Genomic DNA, 25,460 nt, shown 5'->3' with positions numbered 1-25,460 from the left:
ATGGTTGTGTTTCCCTTCGAACAAACTATCTGTGTAAACATGTGTGCGCATTCTTAGGGTCCACCCTATCCCGCTTCCAAATGCAAACTCTCCCCCTTGACCTCACACTGTTGTCACCCGACTTCTGAAGAGCTATGCAGATAACTCTAACGGGCTTGTTTGAATAAATATGCCAAAATACTTTACATTCTGTCAGTATCTAGTCAGAAAATTGTGCATGGAAAAAAAGATGAAAAGAACTGAGACAGAAAGAAAATTAGTGGCATGGCAAGCTTTCAATACAGAGTCCCTGAGCCAAGCTTTCTCCGTGAAATGACATATCCTCACCAAAATACCCCCTTTTATATAATTATGCACTGGGTACACATAACCAGAAGTAACTTTTATTTTTGTTCCTTATCGAGGAATCCATATTGCTCAGACTAAGAATGCGGAAACAAAAGCTGGGATAATTATAGCTAATTTAACTTTGGAAAACTCTTATTCTCTAGCAGTCCAGCATACAACCCCCCAAACTAAAGTTATGTAACAAGGTAATACCAACAATGAGAAACTGCATGATAAAATCCTGCCCAAAAGTGAAAAATGCTAATTTTGTCTCATTTAGCAGCTGGATACAGAAATGCTCATTAGTTTTAAGAGGGTTAATCCTTTTAACTTTTGCATATTGATATGCCAATTATGCCTAATTGTACAAGAGGCATCAGTCAAGGTAATAGTGCATAAACACATGAAAGTTATTAAGTACATCCCAACATGTAATAAAGTAGGTGTTAATTGGTAGCTGAGTTCTGCGGGCTATTGAGGTGGATAATTCATTGAGAGATGGATCACTTGTAATTTCTCTCCATAATTCCTTTTGCAGTCTCACGCTGTGATGTTTTCATGCTTGTCAAAAACAACTGCGGCATAGTGCCTTTTGTTAAACACCGCCAATAAAATATGTTAGGCATCATTAAATATACTTAACTTTTAAACTTTTTCAAAGGTACGGTTCTTATGGTTGGTACATATAGAGTCCAATAATTGACTCTAACCACCGTCTTAGGTTCAGAGCTGAGAAGCAGCTTAGCTGTTTTTAAAGTGAAGGCAGCTAACAGTGTTGTGCCTCCCAGCAGACAATTGTTGTAAATGAGAAAGTCAATAAAGGAAAATGCTTTTCTCAGGAGTTACCTTATCTAAGGATGTATTTCTCACTCTCCCTGTATCAACACTGGCTTTCTCACATTAAACCTGCCTATAACACCTGAAAAAGAACTGATTAAATTCGTGTTTCTCTCAAACCCCTGAGATCGCTGTGGCTTAATTTTGCACTTCAAATTCAAGTGAAAAAAATGGAAAATAAATACAATTGGTAACATTCTACTCAGTGAGTTTACCTGATTTAATAGCTCGGTTAGGGAGCTGAATAGTTTCTAGGCGCCTGTGATATTAATAGAACACTCAATTAATAGCCCACATGCTTCTGCAGGCTTACTGAGACTCCCAGTCTGTCCCTTATTTCTCAAGCTTCCTCTCGCTGTGACAAACAAAATAGATCTGGGGTCCAAAAGAGTGGCTAACATTGCATAAATAATTTTGTAACATTCTATGGCCTCAGCTGCAAGTTACCACCATTATGGTAGAAAATTAACCAGAGGAGACCCATCGCAATCAGTGAGTTTAGTGGCTCAGGATGCGTGCAGGGCCAGGGACACAATTGGCAGTAGAGTTCATCTCTAACTATTTTATTTCAAATCTTTCTAATGACACATTATCGAAACAAAATGGCTTCCTCTCCAAACCTTAAATAGCCACACCATTTCAACCATTTGAGCCTTTGCAGAACAAACCACAATTTTCATTCTTGTATAGTATTGGGAGATATGAAGAAAAAGATTTTTTTCACACTTTGAAGTTGTTGATTCCCCCCCCCCCAATTCATTCTTAGCTAATTTTAGCCTCTGGCTTTTCAAAGTGATGTACTGTATTTGGAAGTACGAACACCGCATGCTAGCATAACCTCATTATTTTTATGACACTGAAGCATGGTAGCAGAGGCCCTTAAAATGAGTCAAAGGTGCTCTTCAGCCTGGCTCCACATCCCCTTTATCACTCTGGATTAGGCCCAGCTCCGCTCTTGTAACTGGGGATATTATTATAACTATAAGTAGGCAAGATAAAATCTGTTACAACACAGTTTTCTCGTGCACATTAGGTAAACAAACAAAACAAAGCTAATTAGCTGCATTTAAAAAAACTAAAATCTGTCTGCTAAGAGACTGGTGCATGTTTGGGGCATTTGACTTACAGGTTCAGTGACCTTCGCAGCATCGGTGAGGATCATGGATTTAGTTTGGCTCTGCCTGTCTTGGTGGCTGTTGGCGGTTTTGATTCTCATTTGCACAGCTCCAGTAGCTTGGTGGGCAGAATTCAGTGTTTCCAAAGAGTTGTCAGAGTTTGTGGATGTCTGCACACTGTAGCTTGTCCTGATGAAATTCAAAACACTGTATTATTATAGATAAAGATATATATATTAAGGTACTATTAGTCATTAAGGTACTAAAGTTCAAGAGTCTGCACCTTTCTCAGGAGGAAATGAGACAGTTACTACTTTGTGTTCATCGGTAACATCTCTGCCCTCCATCCCTATGGATGACAGATGTTTATAAGTATCACAGCTCCTGTCCATGTAATCCCTAGTTCTATTTGAAGCTTCCATATCGGGTCTGGGGTGATAGGCAAAACCGCTAAGATCACCTACTGCTCTTGAATAAGAACTATCTCAGCACCTACTGTAGATAGCTCACAGCCTTGCCAATTACTCCAGACCCATGTGATCCAACAACCTCTTCCAGCTTCTGTGGGCACTCTGTTCATGTGCCCCACACCTACACACACACACACACACACACACACACACATTTAAAATAATATCCTTTTAAATTGTATTATTGTGTTTTATGTATGAACATTTACCTGTTCTGTCTGTGTAACATGTGCATACTGTGCCATGGAGACCAGAAGAAGATAAAATAGCCTGGAACTGGACTTAAAGATGGTTGATAGCTTGCCATGGGTGAAGAAATCACTAGCTTTCTTTACTTGCTAGCTTGGGAATCAAATTCCTATCAACTGAAAGAGCAGCCAATGCTCTTAACTGCTGTGCTATCTTTCTAGACCCCGAAAGATAAAAGGAAGAAAGAGAAATTTCTATATGATAATGGCAACTCTTTACCATTAACATACAGGCTTTTCATATACAACCTTGCTAGTTTTGTATGTGTGTGTGTTCAAAAGCTGTATCAACCACAAGTAGAATGAGTGTCAGAGCAAAACAAACTGATCTCCTTGATCACCATTCACAATATCCATGGAGAATTTAAAATTACTCTGTCTACTGAAACTGGCCTTCTAAACTCTGTTAGATTAACTGAATATAATGTTTAAGAAGAATATAATGAAAAGGAAAAACACTGTTTACTTATTTGAGCTATATATTGCATTTATTTGTGATACATATTCAATAGAAAGAGTTGAACTTAGGCTCATCCAGTATAGAAACACTATCCACAAGCGGCTGTGAGGGAACTGAAATGGACTCCTAGCATCTGAGGAAGAATGATCTTCAGCTGCACCCTTTAGAGTCCCCTCTCCTCCCCCCCTGCACTGCACTCCATGTGAGCACATCCTCTATTTCTATATAGTGTTTCTCTGTGTAGCTTTGGTTGTCCTGAAACTCACTCTGTAGGCCAGGCTGGCATTGAACTCACAAGAGATCTGCCTGCCTCTGCCATTGAGTACTGGGATCAAAGGCTTCTGTTACCACCCATCACTAGCCAGTGATGTCTAATTCTAAGAGAACATTGTTGATGCAAACAAAACTTCCCAGCTGCTAATTGTAAAGCTTTTCTTATTCTGGTCATTGCATTGGGCATATGGATATGGTGTTGGGTAAAGGGAAGACTAGTCCAATTTCAGCAGGAAATAAGACCCAAAAGAACAGGAGTCTTACATTAGAGGAATCAAGAGTACTGATATCTAGACTTAAAAATGGATTGGCCTCATTATAGAGATCGAGAAAAATATGCACTAGATATGTAGCAAAGAAAAAATGGGTCTTTTGTTTCTTTTTGTTGAGGTCGTTTGTGTTTTGTTTTGGGACAGGGGTCTTGTATGTCTTAGGTTTCCCTTACACTCACTAACTACATAGGATAACCCTGACCTTAGTACCCAAACCTCCTGCATGGACCTTGAGTGCTAGATCTAAAAACAGGATTTTTTTTTATATGAAAAGAGTATTATTTCACAACAAATGGGAATTAGAAAATTATGACAGCTTAGAGATGTTTATCAAGATGTGTTTATTCACTGCATGGTAGTCAATGTTCACAACAGTTCCTTTTCTGATTCTCTGGAACTCCTGTGAAGTAGACATCTAATCCAATTTTTCTAGAGAAGAGAAATGATGCTCAATGACGCTAAGGGTACCCAATGTGTACCTGATTCCAAGGAAAAGCAAAACCAAAGGGCAAATTCTATGCAATGAAAATGAAGTATTTGTGTCAGAGGTGGGGTAACTCAGCTGTTAAGGGCAGGTTTCTAAGGACCCAAGTCCCATTCACACCAGTAATATCTGGATGCTCACAGCAGCTATTAATTCCATATATAGGGGGTCCAAAACCTCTGTTCTCCAAGGATTATTGCACTTGTATGCACCATCTACAGACACATGCATATACATACTTAAACATGTGCAAATGGAACAATCTATTCATGAACACTAAGATGAAAAGTCAAAAACTCAGTCTGTCAAATGAATGACACCAGTCCAAAGGGGGGGAAAATGGCACAACTGGAAGCATACTAAATGGTTGAGTTTCACACATCTGGAATTCCAGCAGTCAGGAAGCTGATGCAGGAGGGTGATGAGTTCCGGGTTAGCCTGGGCTATATAACAAGAACAGGTCTCAGAAAGAAAAGAACACTCACTCTACTATGTTATTTCTACAGTGTTTTTAAAAAGTAAAAGCCAACATGGGAAAGAAACAGAAACTGCAATTGCTTAAGGAGGAAGAAGACAGAAGGGCAAGAATTTTTTAATCCAAATAGGAGGAAATGTGGGAGTGAAATGGCTATTTAACACATTGATTAAATGCAGTGAGGGTTCCATGCCCACCTAATAATATTGATACCTAGTGTACTCCAAATAACTAAACTCAATCGTACTTCAGGTATAATATGTGAAGGCATTTATAGGAAACTTGTTCAAAGAATTCCTTAGCCATGTTTGTTTAATTGTTTGCTTTATTGATTCTTTGTGAGTTTCGCATCGTGCACCTCGGTCCGGTTCATCTCCCATCCCTTCATATCTGCCCTTTGCTGGTGCAACCTCCCTCCCCCCAAAACACAGACACACACACACACACACACACACACACACACACACACACACACACACACACACAAAAGCAAAGTATAGAAAACATCTCATCCTGGAAGCTAGAGTAAGTCATACTATGCCATGCTTTTTTGTTTGTTTGCCTTGTTCTTTTTAATGAGCATATCTAAATGTGTTATAAAACTTACTTAATTGAGTATGAAAGAGCTCTTTCAATGGATATAAAGTAAAAATTAAGGTAATAATTACATTTGACCTTCCTCTAGAAAGGTCTTTCATTTTTAAATGAAGCTCTCTCTGAGTGCATTCAAGATTTGACATTCTACATTATTCAACAGATTCAATTCTAAGTGTTGGAAATTTGTCTTATTACTGGAGGAGTCATTCATGGTGAAGCCTTGATCCTCTGACTGAGATGACCCTGTATTTTCAGACCCCTGGCATGTGCGTTTGTGGGACATGTTGCTTTTCTACATCTGTACAACCTTTGGCTTCAAATAAAAATTTGTGTTCTTATCCTCATTTTTTAAGCTGATCCCTGAATCACTCAGTGATGTACTACTGCCAAAATGCAGTGTTACTTACAAAACTTCTTATCTGGGTTCTCTGATTACTTACTTGGGGACAACCTGCCTATTTCAGAGTATTCTTTCAGCTGTATGACTCTTCGTGCCCATTGTCCTGAGGTTTGCTCTTTTTCTTTCCCCTAACCATTGCTTTCTTTTTCCTCTAGCCCCACCTTGTTAGTAGCTCACTACCCCATGAGTCCTGTCTTTCCTCACCTTTCCTTGTATTATAGTCCACCCTGTCTATAAGGATTATATGCCATATATTCAGCTGGGTTCCTGAAACTAGACACCCAGTAGTGACCCACCATGCTTACCATGCTGCCCTCTGTGTGTATATATTTCTGATATAAATATCTTGTAAGTCAGGCACATTAAGAGATTACAGTTATAACATTGTAACAGGAGCTATGCCAAATATGGTTTCTTTATCCTAAAAATGTGCTATTTCTATATTTCTTCTAGTGACAAGGCAGGAAGATATTTGCCCAAGTGACATCATGCAGTTTTTGAATGAGGTAGGACTCTTAATAGGATTAAGCACCACATAAGGATTGCACAAAGACAAGTAAAATCAAGTATAAGATGTTGAAGATTGGATCTAATTACTGGGAGGGTTACCAAGCCAATAGAGATTGGGTATCATACACAACTTAGATGCCACACATAAGGACAATTCATGTTCTTGGGAGTCAGAAATGACAACTTTCAATTTCACCATGTTCTTAGAGCAGCATATAAGTAATCAAACTTAAGATTTTTTAATTTAGGAAACTTCTGGTTTAATACATTTAGAACAAGATGGACTACAGTTAATTGAAAACGTGGGAAGCTTGGGAGCTTCGATTAGATTTTATTTTGCTATGTTATTCACTTTGTACCATTGTGCAGCTCAATTTTCATCAATGTGAGTCAAACTAGAGTCACTTGAGAAGAGCAAACCTCTACTGGAACTTTCTCCTTATGATCCATCCTTTGGGAAGGCTGTGGAGCAATTTCTTCATTAACAATCAATGAGAAGAGGCCCAGTACACTGTGGGCAGCACCATCCCTAGGCACATGATCCTAGTGATGTAAGAAATCCCACTGAGCAAGCAATGGAGAGCAAACTAGGAAGCCGTGTTTAATACTTGGTCTTTGCTTCTTTTCTTGCCCCCTGCATTAGTCTTTTTCTTGGCCTCCTTGGATAACAGACTATATATAAACTTCAAGTCAAATCATTATTTTCTTCCTTAAGTTGTGGTATTTTATCACAGGAACAAAGAAAAACAATAGAAAAACTACTTTTTAATTGTTCTTTCATTTCTGGCTATTTTCAAGTTTCTAATTTTGTAGAATAATACAGCATTCTAAAAATGGTTTTGTTTTGTTGTTTCTTTTTTTAATGTCACAATGTCTGTTTTTTTTTTTTTTTTTTAAAAGACGGGAGTGATGGCTCAGTTGGTTAAGAGCCTGACATACAAACACAAAATTCTCATTCCCCATACACAAACACAAAAGCTGGGCATAGTTGGAGATCTGGGAGGAAGATACAGAGAGATCCCTAGAGTTTGTGGAAAGCCAAACTAGCTGAATCATGGAGCTCCAAAATTAGCTTCTGTCTCAAGCAGTGACGTGAGGAGTGATAGAGAAAATCATTTCATATCAAGCTTCCTCACTCTTTCATGCACACATGTACATTCATCAATTCCCTCATGTATACCTCCACATATGCACAAAACCACACATGCACATCACACGCATAAAAGATTTCTGTCTGCTGGAAAACCTTTATTCCTTCAAGGTTCACTGAGATTCTCCCAGGAGGTAGGAAGCAACTTAGATATGAGGGATTGCTCTTATATCAAATGCCCCACAGTTCTCTAAGGATAACAGAGGAACATGCTAATCATTATATTATGTAATATACTAAATGAGACTGTACCAGGTTGGGAGATCAGTGCTATTAGACTGAGGAAGAGGAGCTAGCAGATGCAGAAGGCAATTCTGCAAGAAAAGATCAGAGTGCTGTGCTAGGTTGGGCAACCTGGGCAAATCAGGCAAGGTTTTAGAGTGCACACAGTCTTGCAAACATTTAGAATTTATATAAGATAGCTATCAATGCTTGCATGAAGGGGAAATAAAGTGAGAGGAAAGAGAAAAAAACTGAAGGGACGCTATGACTGATGTCATAAGGAAAGAGGTATTTGACTTCTAAGTGAACTTGTGTGTATTGCTTGCCTGTCTTCTGGTTAAGGCATGAGTTGAGGACACTTGACAAAGCCATACCAAGCTGGTATTGTAAACCCTCCAAAAGAAGGTGTGAGAGAGGAGACTTCCCTTGGCATCAGTTATACCCATCCTCTACAGAGGGATTGAGAATAGAGCAGAACCTCCTGTTTACAGAGGAAGGTGCACAAAAGGCTGGAGACAGAATGCAGAGTAGTCAAATGCAATTGGGGATAAAAATCTGTAGTTGTGGTCAGTACAGAAGTGGCAGCAACTACGGATAATGTAGAACTGTCTCTAGATCATATTTTCCCAGGTGTAATTTGATCTTACTTACAGACCTTTCTTCATCTTCCTTCCCTTACTTCATCCTTACAGATATCTATCCCACTGCCACATACCCACAGTTGTCTTTATAATTTGGCTGTTAAAGTCCCTATTTTGTCTCTCACTTAGACCTTGAGTCATCTACACAAGTAGGACTTCTTGAAGTTTCCATGATCTGTCTGTCATTCCTGATCTTCTTAAAACACCCATTTTCACAGCAAACTACATAGATGAATTTATTGTAACTAAACCAGTGGACATTATGAAAGATTAGCCAGGTGTCTTGATAATTATCAAAGAAGCATTTGCCCAAATATCAAAGTAAAATCTTTGCATGAGGCAGAAGAATGTTGATCAGGTCATACTACATATCGTCTTAACGAAGCTCCATGGAGACGCTATCACGGCTGTACATTAGTGCTGCATCCTGGAAAATGCCTCCTAGGCTTATCCAAGTGATGTCCCAATCTTCATGAAATATATTTCTTGATACCAAACCATATCGCAAACCATGCTCAGTCTTAACTCACACTTGGGCGTTCCTACTGACTTGGAACCTAGTACCCGAGAATGGTTAGACTTCCATATGCACTGTGTGCATTTTGGGTCATCTTCAGAAAGGACATGAAGAGATCTGTGTCTCAACACATAATTACAAGATTATTCTCAGGCATTTTAAATGCCCTTCAATTGTGCTACCCATGTCTCAACCTCACAAACCCTTGGTTGTATAAATTTTGTAATGCTGGTGTTGCTTGTTTCTGATGTGTATGACTTAGGAACCTCAGGCATGTTGCTAATACTAGTTATAGCAGCTCTGCATTCCTGCTTAGATTCATCATGGCTTATTTTCAGCTATGTCTTTCACTTAAATCATCATATTTTTATTACATCCGAGAAAACATTGATGCTTTCTACAGGAGGTACTCAATAATGATAAACATCTAACAAAGATATGGAAGAACAAGACAATTTTGCGCGTGCCTGGGATAGCTACTAATTTTATAAATTTCTCCTCCAAATCCCAAATTCCTAATATGTAAATTTAAGTGGAAATCAGTCCCTTAAGCCTGGTTTTACTAGTCCTCTAGACTTCCTCATTTTGTATGTACTAAGAGAAAGCGTGGGTATCTTGTGGTATCACTCAAGTTCCACTTTGAATCCTGTTTTAAAAACAGGAAGCAGCAATGAGGAAACACTTCATAAGAGCCACACAAATGCTGCCTTTGCTTCTCAGACTCGATTCTGTGGGGCTCTGAGCTCTGACTTCACCTCTCACCCTGCTACAGCCCAACAAGGAGAGGATGTGATGTGTAATCATAAATCCCATAGCTGTCCTGCCAATTATTTTTTATGCACTGTTAATTATGTGGAAGCTCAACAGCACGCCCTTTTGAGTTTGGAAATGGAGTTTTGACATCTCTTTCATAACAGCAGCATTAAAAAGAAGAGTCTATTAAGATATCTTTGAGCCATGGAAAAGTGAAGCGGTCCCATGACCATGCAGTCTCTGTGTTGGGGGACTCAGCATAAGCACATTGCTTTTCTTCTACCCAAGTTGCCATGGGTAGTTCAAAGTCAACCCCAGCAGCATAGGAGCCTGTGTCCCTAAACACACATGGTGTCATTGTAGACTCCAGAGTTGGTAGAGAGTGAGTCTGAGAACCTAAGAGAACAAAGATTCCAAAGTAAATCTGTCAGAGAAGAGGAAATTAAAATGATCGCCATGCAGTCACATTAGGCACCTCATATTTACCATTGAATCATATCATATTATATCATCATACCATATCATATCATATATATCATTAGTTGTATCATATGTATCATTATATCATATCATGTCATGCCTTATCATATATATCACTAGGTCCATCATATATATCATCACATCATATCATATATAGCATTCAGTACAATTATGTATATGCACAGGAATATCATATAAATTCTCCTAATCAATTAATATGGGTTCCTGTGGGTTCTAGAAAATAAGAGAGAGAAGAAGGACTTCTTGGATGTATAAATTAAAAACAAATATGGAAAGAAGTTAATGTTAGTGTATGTAGCTTACCAATACATCATCGGGAAAACATCTGGCAAAGCTTTTTTTTAAGAATATGTGTAATTTGTCTTTAGCATGGTTTGTGAAGACCAGAGCACTGTATGTCACAGCAAGTCAGAGGCACAAAGAAGCAAGCAAGGCTTTTTATACTTTATGCGGCCAGAATTAAAGTGCTCCTCTAGATTCATATAGATTTCCAAAAATGAACCAAACACCATATTTCCATTCCATTTCAGAATAACCCTTATGTTTCCTTCTTATTGCAAAAAATGAACATCTCCCTTGAGAACAAGATTGCTTCGGGCAGTTTATATATGAACATACACAAATATGAACCTTTTCATGTGACACTGGCTACCACAGGGAGCTTTCTGAGGACAACTATTTCAGAACCAGTTATCACAAGAACTCTCAGAGAATTCCTATTTTCTGAGAGTCAGCCTAGATTCTCCTTGTGTAGCAGATGAGCTATGTGGTCACCCCCAACTCACAAACGTGAGATCCTTTCTGCCTTCAAATTTAGGAAGCCTCTATGCAGTCAGACCCTGTTCCTGTCTCTGCTTGTAGGGGACACACTGACTATCCAGGTTTGTTAAGGGTTTGTGGCTACTCCACAGACAAGCATTATTCTTGAGAAAAATTCATTTCAATCCCCTGGAAAGATCTTATGTTGATCTGTGGTAGAACAAAGTCTGTTTGTTCCCCTGTGGAAATGACTTGTGGCTGTGGTAGCTCTAGTAATATGTGGCACAACCTTCGTGTCATGCTTTCCTGACAGGTCAGTAATTAACTTGCATTGCAATTGTTTGCCGTTTCTACCACAGCAGCCATTTACCAAAATAACATTTTAATTTCAGTTTCCTCCCAGATTACATTTCTTTTCTTTTTTTTTTCTCCCAATGGCTTCTACGTCTCTATTAAGTCTCATTTCCCCAGACCACTTCCATAAGCTGAGAGGATGCAATAAAACCCAGTTTCAAAAATGTCAAATATAATGAGAAAGGAAGATCACAGTAAAGGAATTTGATCATAGCCAGCCCATTGGGTAACATTGCCTTTGACAAGGCAGGTGTTACATACAGGAGATGTATTAATAAGACTTTACATTTATTTAACCAATATCAGGGAATCCAGGAGCAGGCTTCACATACTGAAAATGGCTGACAGGTCAGCTCCTTAGGAAAATTGTAATATTACTATAATTATCCTTGCATGAGCCCATCCTAAGTGGAGATAGTTCGTTAAAAAATCAAACTAAAACAATATCAATAAACAAATAAACAAACCAACAACAAAAAAACAGAATAGATTTAAAATCTGTATGGTAGGCATTTCTGACATTCATTAACTGTAGGTTATTGGCTCCCCCATATCTCACAGGCACATTAGAAACATTCTCAGGGAAACAAAGCAGCCAGTTTTTAGTCCAATGTATAATGTATCTTCAGCCAGAGAAACGGGCTTGTTTTGTCTCACAGGTTCTACAGCAGTTAGCAAGGATCCCACAGTAGAGTTAGGCATAGCATGTCTATCATGGTGTCTGATAAGTTGCAATAGAGAAGGAACTGGGAAAACTGTCAAGGTAAAGGTGCCATTATGGCTGGTGTTGCTGATAAATACTATGTCACTGGATAAGAGATAATCAGAGCCTCACAGGCTGAGATCACCACATTCAAAAAAGAAAGACACTTACATCCACATTCTTGAAGAGAGTGGGTGTCTAGGAGGAAAAGTTAAGCAGAGAAAGGCCCATAGGACTGACTTAGGTGAATTGTGCAAGTGCTTTCAGTGAACTAGAACTTGTCTTATAGAACTTGAAGACACTTGGTTATATGTTTAAGGTCATTTTGCTTGTCAAAATATGTGGTCTGGGCCAGTGAGACAGCTCAGTTGTCCAAAGCTCTTTCCTGCACAAGCCTGTGTTCTAATCTTGATACCCAAAACCATGACAAACTCATAACTCAGTCCAAATTATCTTTTGACCACCAATATGTGGCACAGCACATGCCTAAACCCTACACTACACTACACACACACACACACACACACAGAGAGAGAGAGAGAGAGAGAGAGAGAGAGAGAGAGAGAGAGAGAGAGAGAGAGAGAGAGATACACACATACCCCATTGAGAAGCACAAATATGAACACAAATTTCTTCATCTATTTATATATCTTATTATCATGATAAGAGAACCATATGACATAAGAAAACAATCCAAGATTTTAGAAAGCACAGTTTGGACATCTGAGTACTTGTTTAATGTTTCTAGGCATCAAACATAAACAAAGCAAGGTAAGATGTGACAAGAAAGTCAACGTTTTTGGGGATAAAGGTCACACATACAATTGCATTGAACTGATAACACAGGAAATGGGATTCCTGGAACTTCTCATTTCTCCTGATGCTTAGACTGGTGGGAAAGACAGGGCCGAGAAAGTTACTTTTTAGGACAGGAAGAAGTCCTATGGAGTACCAGTCCTTAGATACAGACAAGAACTACATAAAATGTAATTGAGGTAATCTTTGGTCTGTTTTCTTGTGAACTTTGACTTGAAAAGTTGAGGACTTTCAGCTAAGGGAAATGATGATTATTATAAGGAGTGACAGAAAGCATTTCATAAAGAGAACTATCAGCAGAGTTGCCCTACAGCCACAGTGCTCAAAAATGCTGGCAAAACAAACAGAATCTAGACATTGCCAGGGCCAGGCATGTGTGCTGATCTTTGCTGGAAGAGTATCCAAGGGTATCTATTTCCTGGGATTTCCTTGTTCTAAGGTGATTTATGCCCTAAAGGGATTTGACACTATGGCAAAGTTCTCTATCAAGCTGGTTAAGTCTAGCTATTGATAGCAGTTGTGCCAGACTTTATCTCTGTCTTTCCCTGGGCAGGGGTCAAATATGCAGAAGTTGCATATTGCACAATTAGTGTTCATTGGTAATTAACAGTGATCAGTAATGTCAATACAGCTGGCATTTGTTTCACCTAGAAAATTTGTTATTGTGTCCATTATTCATTCCATAATGCTGATGTGTCCAATGTCTGGATTGATTGGATTGAATTGTGGTGCCAATAGGGTCTATCTGGGGGGTGGAGACATTGTGACATTCCTCCGTTGTGAAGGATGATGGCCTTATGGCTGCATCATTAAAGGTTTCTGGAGTTGTTTTTAAAAATATTTTTTAAACATGGCTATCTCTCTTTTTTATGAGCATGTAGCATGTTAAAAAGAGCTGTAAAGGCATGTTTGCATGTGTGATCATGTCTGTGTTTGTGTCACTAATTCAATTACTTTTTATAAGCTGAACACTTTTGAGCAATCATAACTAAGCACCACACTAGGGTACCCGAGATTCACCCAGAGCTCTCTTACCTCACTGCAACAATATGTTTCTTTCTTTCTTATTTTACTTATTTTTTCCCATTGTGTTGTATCTTTCTTCCACTGCTGAGTAGTAATTCTTTACAGATCTTGATCCAATCCATTTCTATTGTATACATTTTCTACTGGGGTTAGCCTTTCATTCCTTTAAGGCTATCATTCTATTAACAGGATCTTTATCTTTTAATATTTTTAATACACTCTTTCTTCTTTCTTTACGTTTTATTTTCCTGTATGAATATATAGCTGCAAATATTTATGTGCACCAAGCATGTACCCTGTGCCCATGGAGGCTATAAGAAAGTATCATCTCCTGGAACTGGAGTTACAGGTACGAGTAGGCATATGAATGCTAGGAACCAAATATCATGTCCTCTGTAAGAGCAGTGAGCGTCATAGTTGCTTAGCCATCCCTCCAGGTCCTCTTCTCCTACGCACCACCTTTTCCCAAAATATATGCTAGTCACTCCATATTTTACTTTAAATACTTTGTTATTTAAATGTTTTAAAACTGTGATTTAACTTGGAATAATTTTGTGTTTGGTATGAGATAGGATGAAATTCTTGCCCTATGGATAACTAACTCATACACGTATATGCTTATGGCCTTGACTTTTGTATCATCTCTAATGTTCACAAAATAAAACAGGACCATGAGTTAGCAAGCCATCTAAACAGACAGTTTCTAAAGAGCTCTCCTAGCTGCAGCTGGTGACAAATGAATATAAACTGTCAAGTGCCAACATTATACAAATATCTACCTGGTCACAGTCAGGGTAAACAATGGTACCTGAAGAAACAAGCCCTGGTTAGCTAACGGGAATTAAAAACAGCCAACGATAATCTCAGAGGGACAATGCAGAAGCTATCTGCCAGGTAGCTCATTAGAGAACAGCAGACATCTCCATCTTGGGCAGTGTTTGATGACTGGAAGTGTTGACCTCAGTACTTATAAGTGAATAAGGTAACAATTGACCAGGTTACCACTAGAGGAAGCTATGGTCAGAGACAACTCAAAACCCAATGAAGAAGAAGTAGTCTAATGAATGCCTGGACTTGGAACTAAGGTGGAAATGAATTTGATATCCAAGACCAGTTGTTTTTGCAAGTGCAGAATCCAATTTCTCTGCAATTGAAGGTTAGTTGTGATTTATCCTAGGAGTTAGAAAGGAAAACTAGGCAAGTACAATTGAAAATGAGCACTTGATTGTTACAGAGAAGTGGGGAGGGAAATTATAAGGCAATAGTCTTCTGTGATCTGTGTCTATAGCTTATTAGGAGCACAATCTTAGCTGGATCTTCCACAGTCACTCCCAGGAAGACTGACAAGGGGATTCAGAAACCACATTCACCTATCACCCATCAGGTCTCAGATGTTCCTGGTTTAAATTACTTTTTAAAGGTTTATATAGATTCTTTTATGTTTGAGTGTGTGTGTGTGTGTGTGTGTGTTATTTGCATATGGCCAGTGCAGGCAGAGCCCAGAAGAAGGGATGTGATCTGGAGGTGGAATTACAGGTAGCTGTGAGCTCTACAACATGGATGTAGGGCCGCAAGTCCTCTTGACTGCTGAGCATCTCCAGCCTCTGTTATAAATGTTGTATACATTATTTTTATGCTAAAATTATTACTATATTATCACTGGCTGCACCCTGTTCTTGTTTTAGCCTGTAGTTGTTTTATGGGAAGGAAATTTCTCTTTAGAACATGCAGATGTTGGAAGAGTGTATTGGGAGGAGAGAAGGCTGTGCTAAGAGTCAGTAGATGTATGAAAACAATGTTTCAATATGAGAGTTAGGTACTAAAAACAAACTTCCAACACAAATACTGCTGGAAATTAGTTCTTTCAGATCGGAGATAAACTCAGACTTCGCATACCCCAGAATCATCCGAGTCTACTGTGAAGCCTTCAGTTCAGTTCAGTTTAGTTCAGTTCAGTTCAGTTCAGAGAACTCTGTTACTCTTGGTTGTTTCCTTCTACCATGAATTTGGGAAGCATGAATGTACCAGCAAGTTAAACACTTGCAAAAGAACTCTCCTTGTAAAAGGGCAGAGGAAGGTTCATCTTGCAAAAGTTCTTTCTAGAGGCCAAGAAGAGTAAAATGAGGAAAAAACATTGGCCAGTCCACAGTATTTAAATTGAACTTTTAAAATTGAGTTTTCCTCCTCCATCTTTGAAAGTCCCCCATATCCCATATTCATTGCATATCTTGGGATGTACCCAGCTTTATCTGGGTTGAGCAACTGAAGGTCCTCATATTTTTACCTTTAGCATCTTTAGTCCCTTCCATTGGTTTGTCAATTGCCTTAATTCAGGTATTTGGGGAAAGTGGCTCCTCCATCTAAGCCAATGTAGTTTTTCTTTTATTTTCAGAATCCCTTGAACCTCCCCTCAGCCAGAAAATGGAGGTAATGAGGGCTAGTAATCTACCCGTAACAGAGCTCCAATTCACTCAACAATGTGGAAATCTTTATTAGTTTGTCCAAGTTTCTGTTTTAATTTGGAGAATTCATAACATTTAAAGTTTGAAAAGTACATATAAGTAACACTGTATGGACTGAGCACCCCCTCATATGTATGTATATATATATATATATATTTATATATATATATGTATATATGCGTGCATGTATATATGTATATGTATGTGTGTATGCATTCATTAACATTTTTGAAAAAATGGGCTATGAATTTGAAGGAGATTGGGAGGAAATGTTGGCAGGAGAAAAGGGAAAAGAAATGTGTTATAATTACTATCTCAAAAATAAAATAATAAAATATGCTGGTACAGGGATTTATTTTAAATGTTTGGGTAATACTTTATTTCCTGTGTGACTTTACTTGCTTGTCTTCTTTGCTATGATCCTTCTGAGATGCAGATAATATCATCTGTTAATAGACAGTTTATGTGATGAAATGACTATGCATCCATACCCTGCTGTATTGCCCACAATGTCCCCTGGGAGGTCTGTGCATGTATGTTTGTGTGTGCTCTCCAGGTCCCCCTCCCCCTCTATCTCCCTTTCCCTCTCCCCTTCCCTTCCCTCCCTCTCTCCTTCTCTCATGTTCTACACCGCCCCCCCCCGTGTGTGTGTGTGTGTGTGTGTGTGTGTGTGCTAGTTCAGACACACACATTGCATCAGTGTTTAGATGTTGCTACTATAACTACCCTCACATGAGCCATGAAAGAGTTTCATATCTTCTAGAACAGTACATCTACACACATGTAGGTATGAGGTGATGCCCTAAAATATAGAGTCTATATCATCTGATTTAAAATGTCAATTGAAAAATATAGCCTCTATTACTCAGTTCAGTTAAACTTTTGAAGTCATATTTTAATGATTTTTTAAATGTTTTGGAGAGAGTTGGCAGCAGAAGAAAATTTATTCTTTCTAGTTAAGAAAATGAACCCAGTCATGAAATCTAGACAGACAAAACAAACTTAAATGAAAAGCTATATATAAATGGATGGTTTCTCAAAGGATAATTCAATGTTTTAACCAATCTCTAAAGATTTTTAAGATGTCTTAAGTGTACATAAGTTAGTTAGTGACTCTTGTTCCTTCTGTGACACCTGCTCCTGCTTTCATAGGAACAGCTATAAATTAACAAGAGGTGGAAAAGGCAGCCAGTCAGCCAACCAGATTCAGCCCACAGACATATGGTGTTGGGCCTGAACAATGTTTTAAAATGTTTGGAATCAATTTCCAATTGAAAATGAGAGCTGATGTTTATTTTTTAAAGCGATAATTTAAAAAAAAATGGACAGGAAAAAAAAAAAACCTTACATATCTTCACTTGAAAAAAATCATTAGCATTGGCAAAGTAATCCAGATTGCCTGACGGCAGTCAGCTGGATAAGAGCTCCTTTTCCGCCCCTTAGAGAGGATACATGTCCCTGTGAGTCCCCGTTTCTCTCTGAGCAACACTTGCTTGTATGGGCTGCTGGTGTCACGGTGTTTTTAATGAAGACACCTGACATCAGTATACAATAGAAACATCCCTCGTCTGCTGTGCATTGAGCAGAGTTGAGGCTGCACATTAAGCCTCCATATGTTTTTATATTCTACTTTGTAAATTCAGGCAGGTAACTTAGACTTGGGGTGTGGTGTTTGCAGGACAGCCTCAGAAGAAGATTTTGTCAGACATTACTTCTCACAGTCTTCTCAGTGTGATTCCTGTCATACAGTAAGAGTGTGTTGTGCTCTTTGACATTGCAAAGTGATTTCCCCCTTTCTCCCTTCTCTTGCTCTGGCCTCTTTTTGCTGTTCCTACTATATTCAGACAGATGTTTGTGTTCTGATTTTTTTCTGTTCTTCATTTAAGATGTGTCTAATCTGCCCAATTAACTGTGGGTTCCTCAAAGGCAGACAGTGTGGCCAATGCTACTGTGTACAATGTTGTTTTACAGATGCTTGAAGCCTGTCTCCAATTCTGTGTCCCCAATTCTACCAGCACCATGGGCATGTCCAAACTCAGGTTTGTGTGCAGAGCCATATTGGGAGTCATACCAATTGGTAGGAACTTGCACATTACCCAAGGACAATCCCTGGCTTCAGGCAGGAATCAGGGAAGTAGGTTACAGCAGGAATTTTTATCCTAGGGTGGAGAAGTTGAGAGTTAAGGTTAAGCTCATTGTTCCTCCAGGTCTATGAAGTCTTGAATTAAGCAAGTGACCCACACAGCTGCCTGAGCAGTCGAGACAAAGACCTCCAGAAGAAGCTAGACAACTTCCGCCAGAACTCAGCCCAGAGTCTGGGGGGAAGGGCTTGCCCAAATTGTTAAAAGGTCTGACCGCCAGTAAAGTTCAGGCCTCTATCAGTAAAATATTGTCCTGGCCCTTCTTTCTTTTCGCCCCTTCCCCATCTATCCCTCAGCTTCTGTTCCAGCAACCTAGTTCGTAATAGCTGCAGGCAGCTATGGAATACAACAGGTTTGCTATTGTGTTTTAAATGGTTGTGATTCCTGATAGGCGCAGAGTATCTTTGCATTATTTTGTTTTGCCTCTGCTTCCCACTTACAAGAGCCGAATGCACCCAAGACTGTGTAACTGAGTGAAAGGAATCCAGAACAGTTACTTAGTCTTACTGTCTCCACATCTATGCAGTTATTTGAACATCTGCCACACAGACTTGTATCCAGGCTTCTTATGCCCCACTAGTACATGCCCACCCCATTGCTAATCCCACTTCCTGAAGGCAGACTTAGAACTTATTGCTAAGCAGCCACAAGAACTTCTGGTTCTCCATGGACAGAATCCCAGCTGCTGCCCGTTGTTACCTTAGCTCTTGGGTCCCCTAATTAAACATAGGGCTCTCATCGGTGCCCTGTATTGGCCTATGCCATTTCACAATAGGATTGGTACCTAATGTGGATAATAGAACACTGAGGTAGTTTACCCAGGGAAGAATTGAAAAAAAATCAAAGCAAACTTGTCAAAAACGATAAATTGTAGCTCACAATTTCCTTTCTCACTTGTTTTTTCTCAGACACATTGCTGTGGCTTCATCATAGCTGCCCCAGGTCATGCATTTTAACACCTGGACAAAATTTAGATATGAACTAATAGCTTGTAAAGAGAATTATATACCTTTCGCTCTCCCATATCTTGATTTTTCTATGCTCACTCTAATTTCAGTTCCAAGGATCAGTGACTGGCTACTACATTTTTGCAAAATAAGAGTCCTTTAAAAATTAAATTATATTTCTAACAAAACACTGTTTTGAGTTTTCTGCAGTAACAGTCCTCTATCAACCAAAGACAAGCAAAAGAGGAATTAAGCATCTTTCCTTCTCCCTATACAATCAGTCTGTCCTCCCACATATGGCTGTATGATGGAAATGAAACCAACAGCAAGGAATTGCTCAGGATGAATTTCACAAACTTATAACAAGACTTAGAATTCAAGTAGAACAAAAAGTATGCAACTCTTATCTTTAGATACAACAAACACAAAAATACTCTTATCTTTAGATTAAAGAGAACCCAAAGAGAGCTGCAGATTCAAGTAATAATCTAATGACTACTGCTGCTGTCACGGACACATCCAACTTTAAATTTCTGTTCTATACCATACAATAGGCACATTTTAAACATACGTTATTTTCATTATGTTTTTGGCTTTTTGAGGAAGTTTCTTATTTTACAGAAGAGGAAACAGTCTCAGAATGATTAAGTAACTCAAACATTATAGTTTTGAAATGGAGGTTTGAAATGTGTGTGTGTGTGTGTGTGTTTGTGTTTGTGTACGTGTGCTTCTGTTTGCATATGTGGGGTTGTTTTATACACATCTACATGTACTTGTATGTGTATGTGTGTGTATGTGTACATGTGCTTCTGTGTGTATATGTGGGGGTGTTTCATACACATTTATGTATGTACATGTATGCATGTATGTGCACATGTGCTTCTGTGTGTATATGTGGGGTGTTTCATACACATGTACATATGTACATGTACAGGGGTACGTGTGTGTGTGTGTACATGTGCTTCTGTGTGTATATGTGGGGTGTTTCATACACATGTACATATGTACATGTGGAGTGTGTGTGTGTGTGTGTGTGTGTGTGTGTGTGTAGAAATATGTGTTTTCATGTTTATCCAGGCTGTTTCTTGAATCACTGCCATTTCTTTTTAGAAGGAAAATGCCCCATGGTAAAATTGAGGGAACAAACTTAGCAAAGCTAACACCACAGATCTAATCCTTGTGGAAACCAGGAAGCGAAAAGGCATGTGTAATATGGGACTGAGCCAGGGAGTGTTCACAGTGACATGGTTTCTTGAAGCAGGCCAGGCTGCTAAGGATCCCGCCACATCCCACAGTGTCGTTAGCTGAGGACAAAGACTCCAGAAGATGACTTGGGGTAACATTCAAGATCTAAAACCAATCACAAAAGAATGCACATGTTATGCACTCACTGATAAGTGGATGTTAGCCCAAAAGCTCAAAACAAACAAGTTACAATTCACAGACCACAGGAAGCTCAAGAAGAAGGAGAATTTAAGTGAGGGTGCTATGGTTCCTCTGAGAAAGGGAACAAAATACTTACAGGAGCAATGAAGTTGACAAAGTGTGGAGCAGAGACTGAAGTAAAGGCCACCCAGAGACTTCCCTACCTGGGGATTCATCCTATAGTCACCAAACCCAGACACTATGACAAGATGTGCATACCAAAAGGAGCATGCCATGGTTGTCTTTGGAGGAGCCCTGCCAGAGCCTTACACATACAGAGGCAGATGCTAGAAGCCAACCATTGGACTGGGTATGGGGTCCCCAATGTAGGAGCTGGAGTGTGGTACAGAGGAGCTAAAGGGGTTTACAGCCCCATGGGAAGAACAATGATGTCGACCACCCAGATGTCCCAGGACTCCCAGGAACTAAACCATCAACCAAGGGGTACACATAGTTTCAGCCAAAAAACGTGGCAGAGGAAGGGCATCAGTGGGAAGAAAGGTCCTTGGTCAGGTGAAGGCTCAATAGATGCCCCAACAAAGGGAAATGGAGAGGGGAGTGGGAGTGGGTCGGGTGGAGGGGCATATACATGGAGGCAGGGGGCGGGAGGAGGGGTTGGGGGTTTTGGGGGAGGGAAAAGTTTTACCATTTGGCGTGTAAATGAAGATTATATTCAATAAAATAATTAGAAAAAAAAGATCTAAACTGTAGCAGTAAATCACAGATGTAGTTTACAAATTCCTTGTAGACCATTTGAATGAGTCTTATGAGTGTTATTCAGCCCTCTATTTCAAAATTGAATAATATAAACATACAATGGATACAAAGATATCAGTAGATTGCTTTTTTGTCGTCGTTCACACTAAATCTTTGAAATCCATGCCAGCTCTAATTCAAGAATTCTACAGTTAGCTGTGGCTGGTTGCTGTCATATGTGGCCTTGGGATTGAAAATCTGAGACTAGGCACAGAGTCCAGATGATCAGAGGGAAATGAATAGAGAGAGACACCGGTGTAAGAGAACCTCCCATTTCACAGCTGCACTAAGCTGTGCAGCGCATGGAGAGCAATTAGCAGGTTCACAGAGATTGAGAAACAGCTTTAGCCAAGAAAGAATTTTTGGAGGATTCTGGACCCTATGGAATGGTATCATGGCATAGTTTGTAACCCCAGCACTTAGGAGAGAAAGAACTATGAATGATTAGTTCGGCTTAGCCTAACCATCTTTTTAAAAAACCCTATTAACAAAATAAACAGAAAAGAAAGAAAAGTCAGAATTGCTTAATTGAATTGCGCCACTGGAATAAGTTGGAAACCATCACACAGAATAATGTAGAGGCCACGGGCTTCACATTACCCAGAACTACCCACACACTATTATCCAACTACCAACTATCTCCATATTTTGGAATACTTGACTGTTCAACCTCTGATACGTTATATTTAAAAAGCAACTAGCAACATGTTTATATCTGGATACCAGATATTATTTAGATCAATTTTAAAAACTTCAATAATCACACTTTATCTTGAGGACTGTTCAGTGCCTCTTTAAGTTTCTTGAGAATCAAGGGCTGCTGCTATATAATTTCAGGAGAACCATAATACTCTATGCAATGAGTATTTCTTTCTTTCTTGCATCTGCTTCCTGTAGGAAGACCATTAAGGTGGTATACTCTAGAAACAAGTTGCATGGTTTTGCAGTGTACCAAGTGGAAAGGTGAATGTGGGCTGTACTGCTCCATTTCTAGTCCTTCAAATATGAACATGAAGATAAAGCACAAAGATCCAAGCGCAGAGATGGAAGTCTCCCTGAACTGAAAACATATTCCCTGGCCATTCTCCCTTTCACAGGGCTTCACCAGACAAGGCCTTGTTCGTTAACTGTAAGGCAATAACTAGCTAGCAACATTGAAAAAGTAAAGCTCTTACACGCTATTAGGAGATTAATCTATAGTAAACATAAAATATTCTATCAGAAATACTGTTTGTGAAAAGGCTTAAAATTTATATGGTAAAAGTTTGGAGTATTATAAGCGTTTTCAAGAAGTTTTACGTTCTGATTCTTAAAAGTTCCGTCAAATACAATCCATAACCTGCAGCCTGACACAGATGATGAGGTACCAATAACCAGTTACTCGGTGATATTCATTGTAAATATATTCATAAATTCCCTTCTATATTTTTCTAATTTTTTAGAATCAGAAAGAAGTTCCACATCTTTAGAAATCTTTTCCTACTTTTATAGCCCATGGTCAACTTCTGTAGTGTTCACTCTTTCCCTAGGAAAATAGTGTTCGATACTTACTATAAGCAGATGCCCTTGCAGGTTTTAAGTAGGTGTCAATCAAAAGACATGGAAGGTGCATTGAAAATACACAGTGAATAGATGAAAAATAAAAGCAAGGGCAGAACACTGAGGCCCACTAAAAGCCGCAAGAGGGGACCAAATGAAGTATGAAGTATTGTAGTAATATTTAGGAGAGAACTGCCTTGTCTATGTCTTCAGAATGTCACATGAGCTACTCCTTGGGAAAGCCAGGGAGAACAGTTTAAGCCTTTTGCAGTGATGGCAATAGAAGTACAGAGTTCAAGAGAAAACATAGATCAGATTGTCTTCCACTTTGCTCTAATTCCCTCCTACAAAGGGTAGATGTATCAGCCAAAATTCAAGTAAGAAATCAATATTTTATGAATGTTAATACATGGATACAGTCAAAAATAGATTCATTTAAACATTAACAATGATTTGTAAAGCAGTGTGTTTTAAAGTATAATAGAAGGGGGTTATTTATTACATATTATTTTTTCTATATATTTGCTCTTCAGCAATGTCATTAAGTTTAGTAAGATATGGTTTCCTCAAAATGTAGCTAATAATAAACTATACCAAAAAAATTTTCATTTTTAGGCCAAAAGTCCTACCCAAAGGAAAGCAGAACTCCCTAAACTTTTCAATTCTGTGAGTTAAGAAAAATATACACAAATAAGCATTGCCCCGTGATTAGAGAGTATGGTGGCTTGAATGTCAATGGGCTCCAAAGGCTCGGATATTTCAATGCTTGTCACCTTCCAGACTCCCACCCTCCCCAACCCCACCCCCCACCCTCCACCCCGTTGATAGAAGTGTTTGGGGGAGAACTAGGAGGTTCTGCCTTGTAAGAGGAGGTGTGTCTCTCGGGGCACTTTGAGGTTTTAAAAGCCCTTCCCAGTTCTAGTTAATTCTGTCTGTCTCTCACACTCTGGCTCTCTGCCTCCCGCCTATCATCTCATCATCTCAACATGCAAAGGCTCAGCTACTCAGCTACTCTCCAAGCACAAGGGCTGCCTGCCTCTCTCCCTGACTAGTACTCTGCCATGATGGTCATGAGCTCGCTCTTGGAAACTAGAAGCGCATCCAATTATATATTCCTTATATTATTAGATATTTTCTCTTTTGGCATTTCAAATGTTTTCCCTTTCTAGGTCTCCTCTTCAGAAACTCCCTATCCCATCCCCCCTCCCCCTGCCTCTGTGAGGGTACTCCTCACCCACCCACCCACTTTCCATCTTCCCACACTGGCATTGCCCTACACTGAGGCATCGAACACCCTCAGGACTCTCCTCCCACTGATGTCCAATAAGGCCATCCTCTGCCACACATGCAGCCGGGGCCATGCATCCCTCCATGTGCATGCTTTGGTTGGTGGTCCAGTCCCCAGGAGCTCAAGGGGTCTGGCTGGTTGACACTGTTGTTCCCCCATGGGGCTGCAAAACCCCTCAGCTCCTTCAGTCCCTTCTCCAACTTCTCTATTGGGGACCCCCATGCTCAGTCCAATGGTTGGCTGCGAGTATCCACCTCTGTATTTGTCAGGCTCTGGTAGAGCCTCTCAGATGACAGCCATATCAGGCTACCATTAGCAAGGACTTCCCGGAATCCACAATAAGGTCTAGCAACTGTATATGGGATCAAACCCCAGGTGGGGCAGTCTCTAGATGGCCTTTCCTTCAATCTGCTCCACACTTTGTCTCCCTAATTCCTCCTGTGAATATTTTGTTCTCCCTTCTAAGAAGCACTGAAGTATCCACACTTTGCTCTTCCTTCTTCTTGGGCTTCATATGGTCTGTGAGCTGCATCTTGGGCATTTCAAACTTTTGGGCTAATATCCACTTATCAGAGAGTGTATGCCAAGTGTGTTCTTTTGTGACTCAGTTACTTCACTCAGGATAATTTCAAGTTCCATCCATTTGCCAGTGAATTTCAAGAAGACATTGTTTTTAATAGCTGAGAATTACTCACTTTTCCTTTGCTGGTGGGATTGCAAGCTGGTACAACCATTCTGGAAATCAGTTTGGAAGTTCCTCAGAAAATTGGACATAGTACTACTAGAGGACCAGCCATACCACTCCTGGGCTTATACCCAGAAGATGCTCCAACATGTAATAAGGACACATGTTCCACTATGTTCATAGCAGTCCTATTTATAATAGCCAGAAGCTGGAAACAGCCCAGTTGTCCCTCAACAGAGGAATGGATACAGAAAATGTGGTATATTTACACAATGGAGTACTACTCAGCTATTAAATGCTTTATTTT

The 25,460-nt window shown here is 39.5% G+C and overlaps 1 protein-coding gene across 2 annotated transcripts in view; it reads right to left on the bottom strand.

The window, feature by feature from the left end:
- Arhgap15 (Rho GTPase activating protein 15) overlaps positions 1 to 25,460 on the bottom strand; it is a 628,420-nt gene that overhangs the window by 594,418 nt on the left and 8,542 nt on the right. For both annotated transcript variants that reach the window (XM_052182436.1, XM_052182437.1), the window contains one exon: positions 2,291 to 2,468. In XM_052182436.1, the coding sequence (XP_052038396.1) occupies positions 2,291 to 2,468 (178 nt within the window). The remainder of the gene's footprint in view (positions 1 to 2,290; positions 2,469 to 25,460) is intronic.

This window comes from Apodemus sylvaticus, chromosome 5 (assembly GCF_947179515.1).
Source record: "Apodemus sylvaticus chromosome 5, mApoSyl1.1, whole genome shotgun sequence".
Taxonomy (NCBI): domain Eukaryota; kingdom Metazoa; phylum Chordata; class Mammalia; order Rodentia; family Muridae; genus Apodemus; species Apodemus sylvaticus.
The sequence above is the reverse complement of the archived record's forward strand: the minus strand, read 5'-3'. Positions and strand labels throughout refer to the sequence as shown.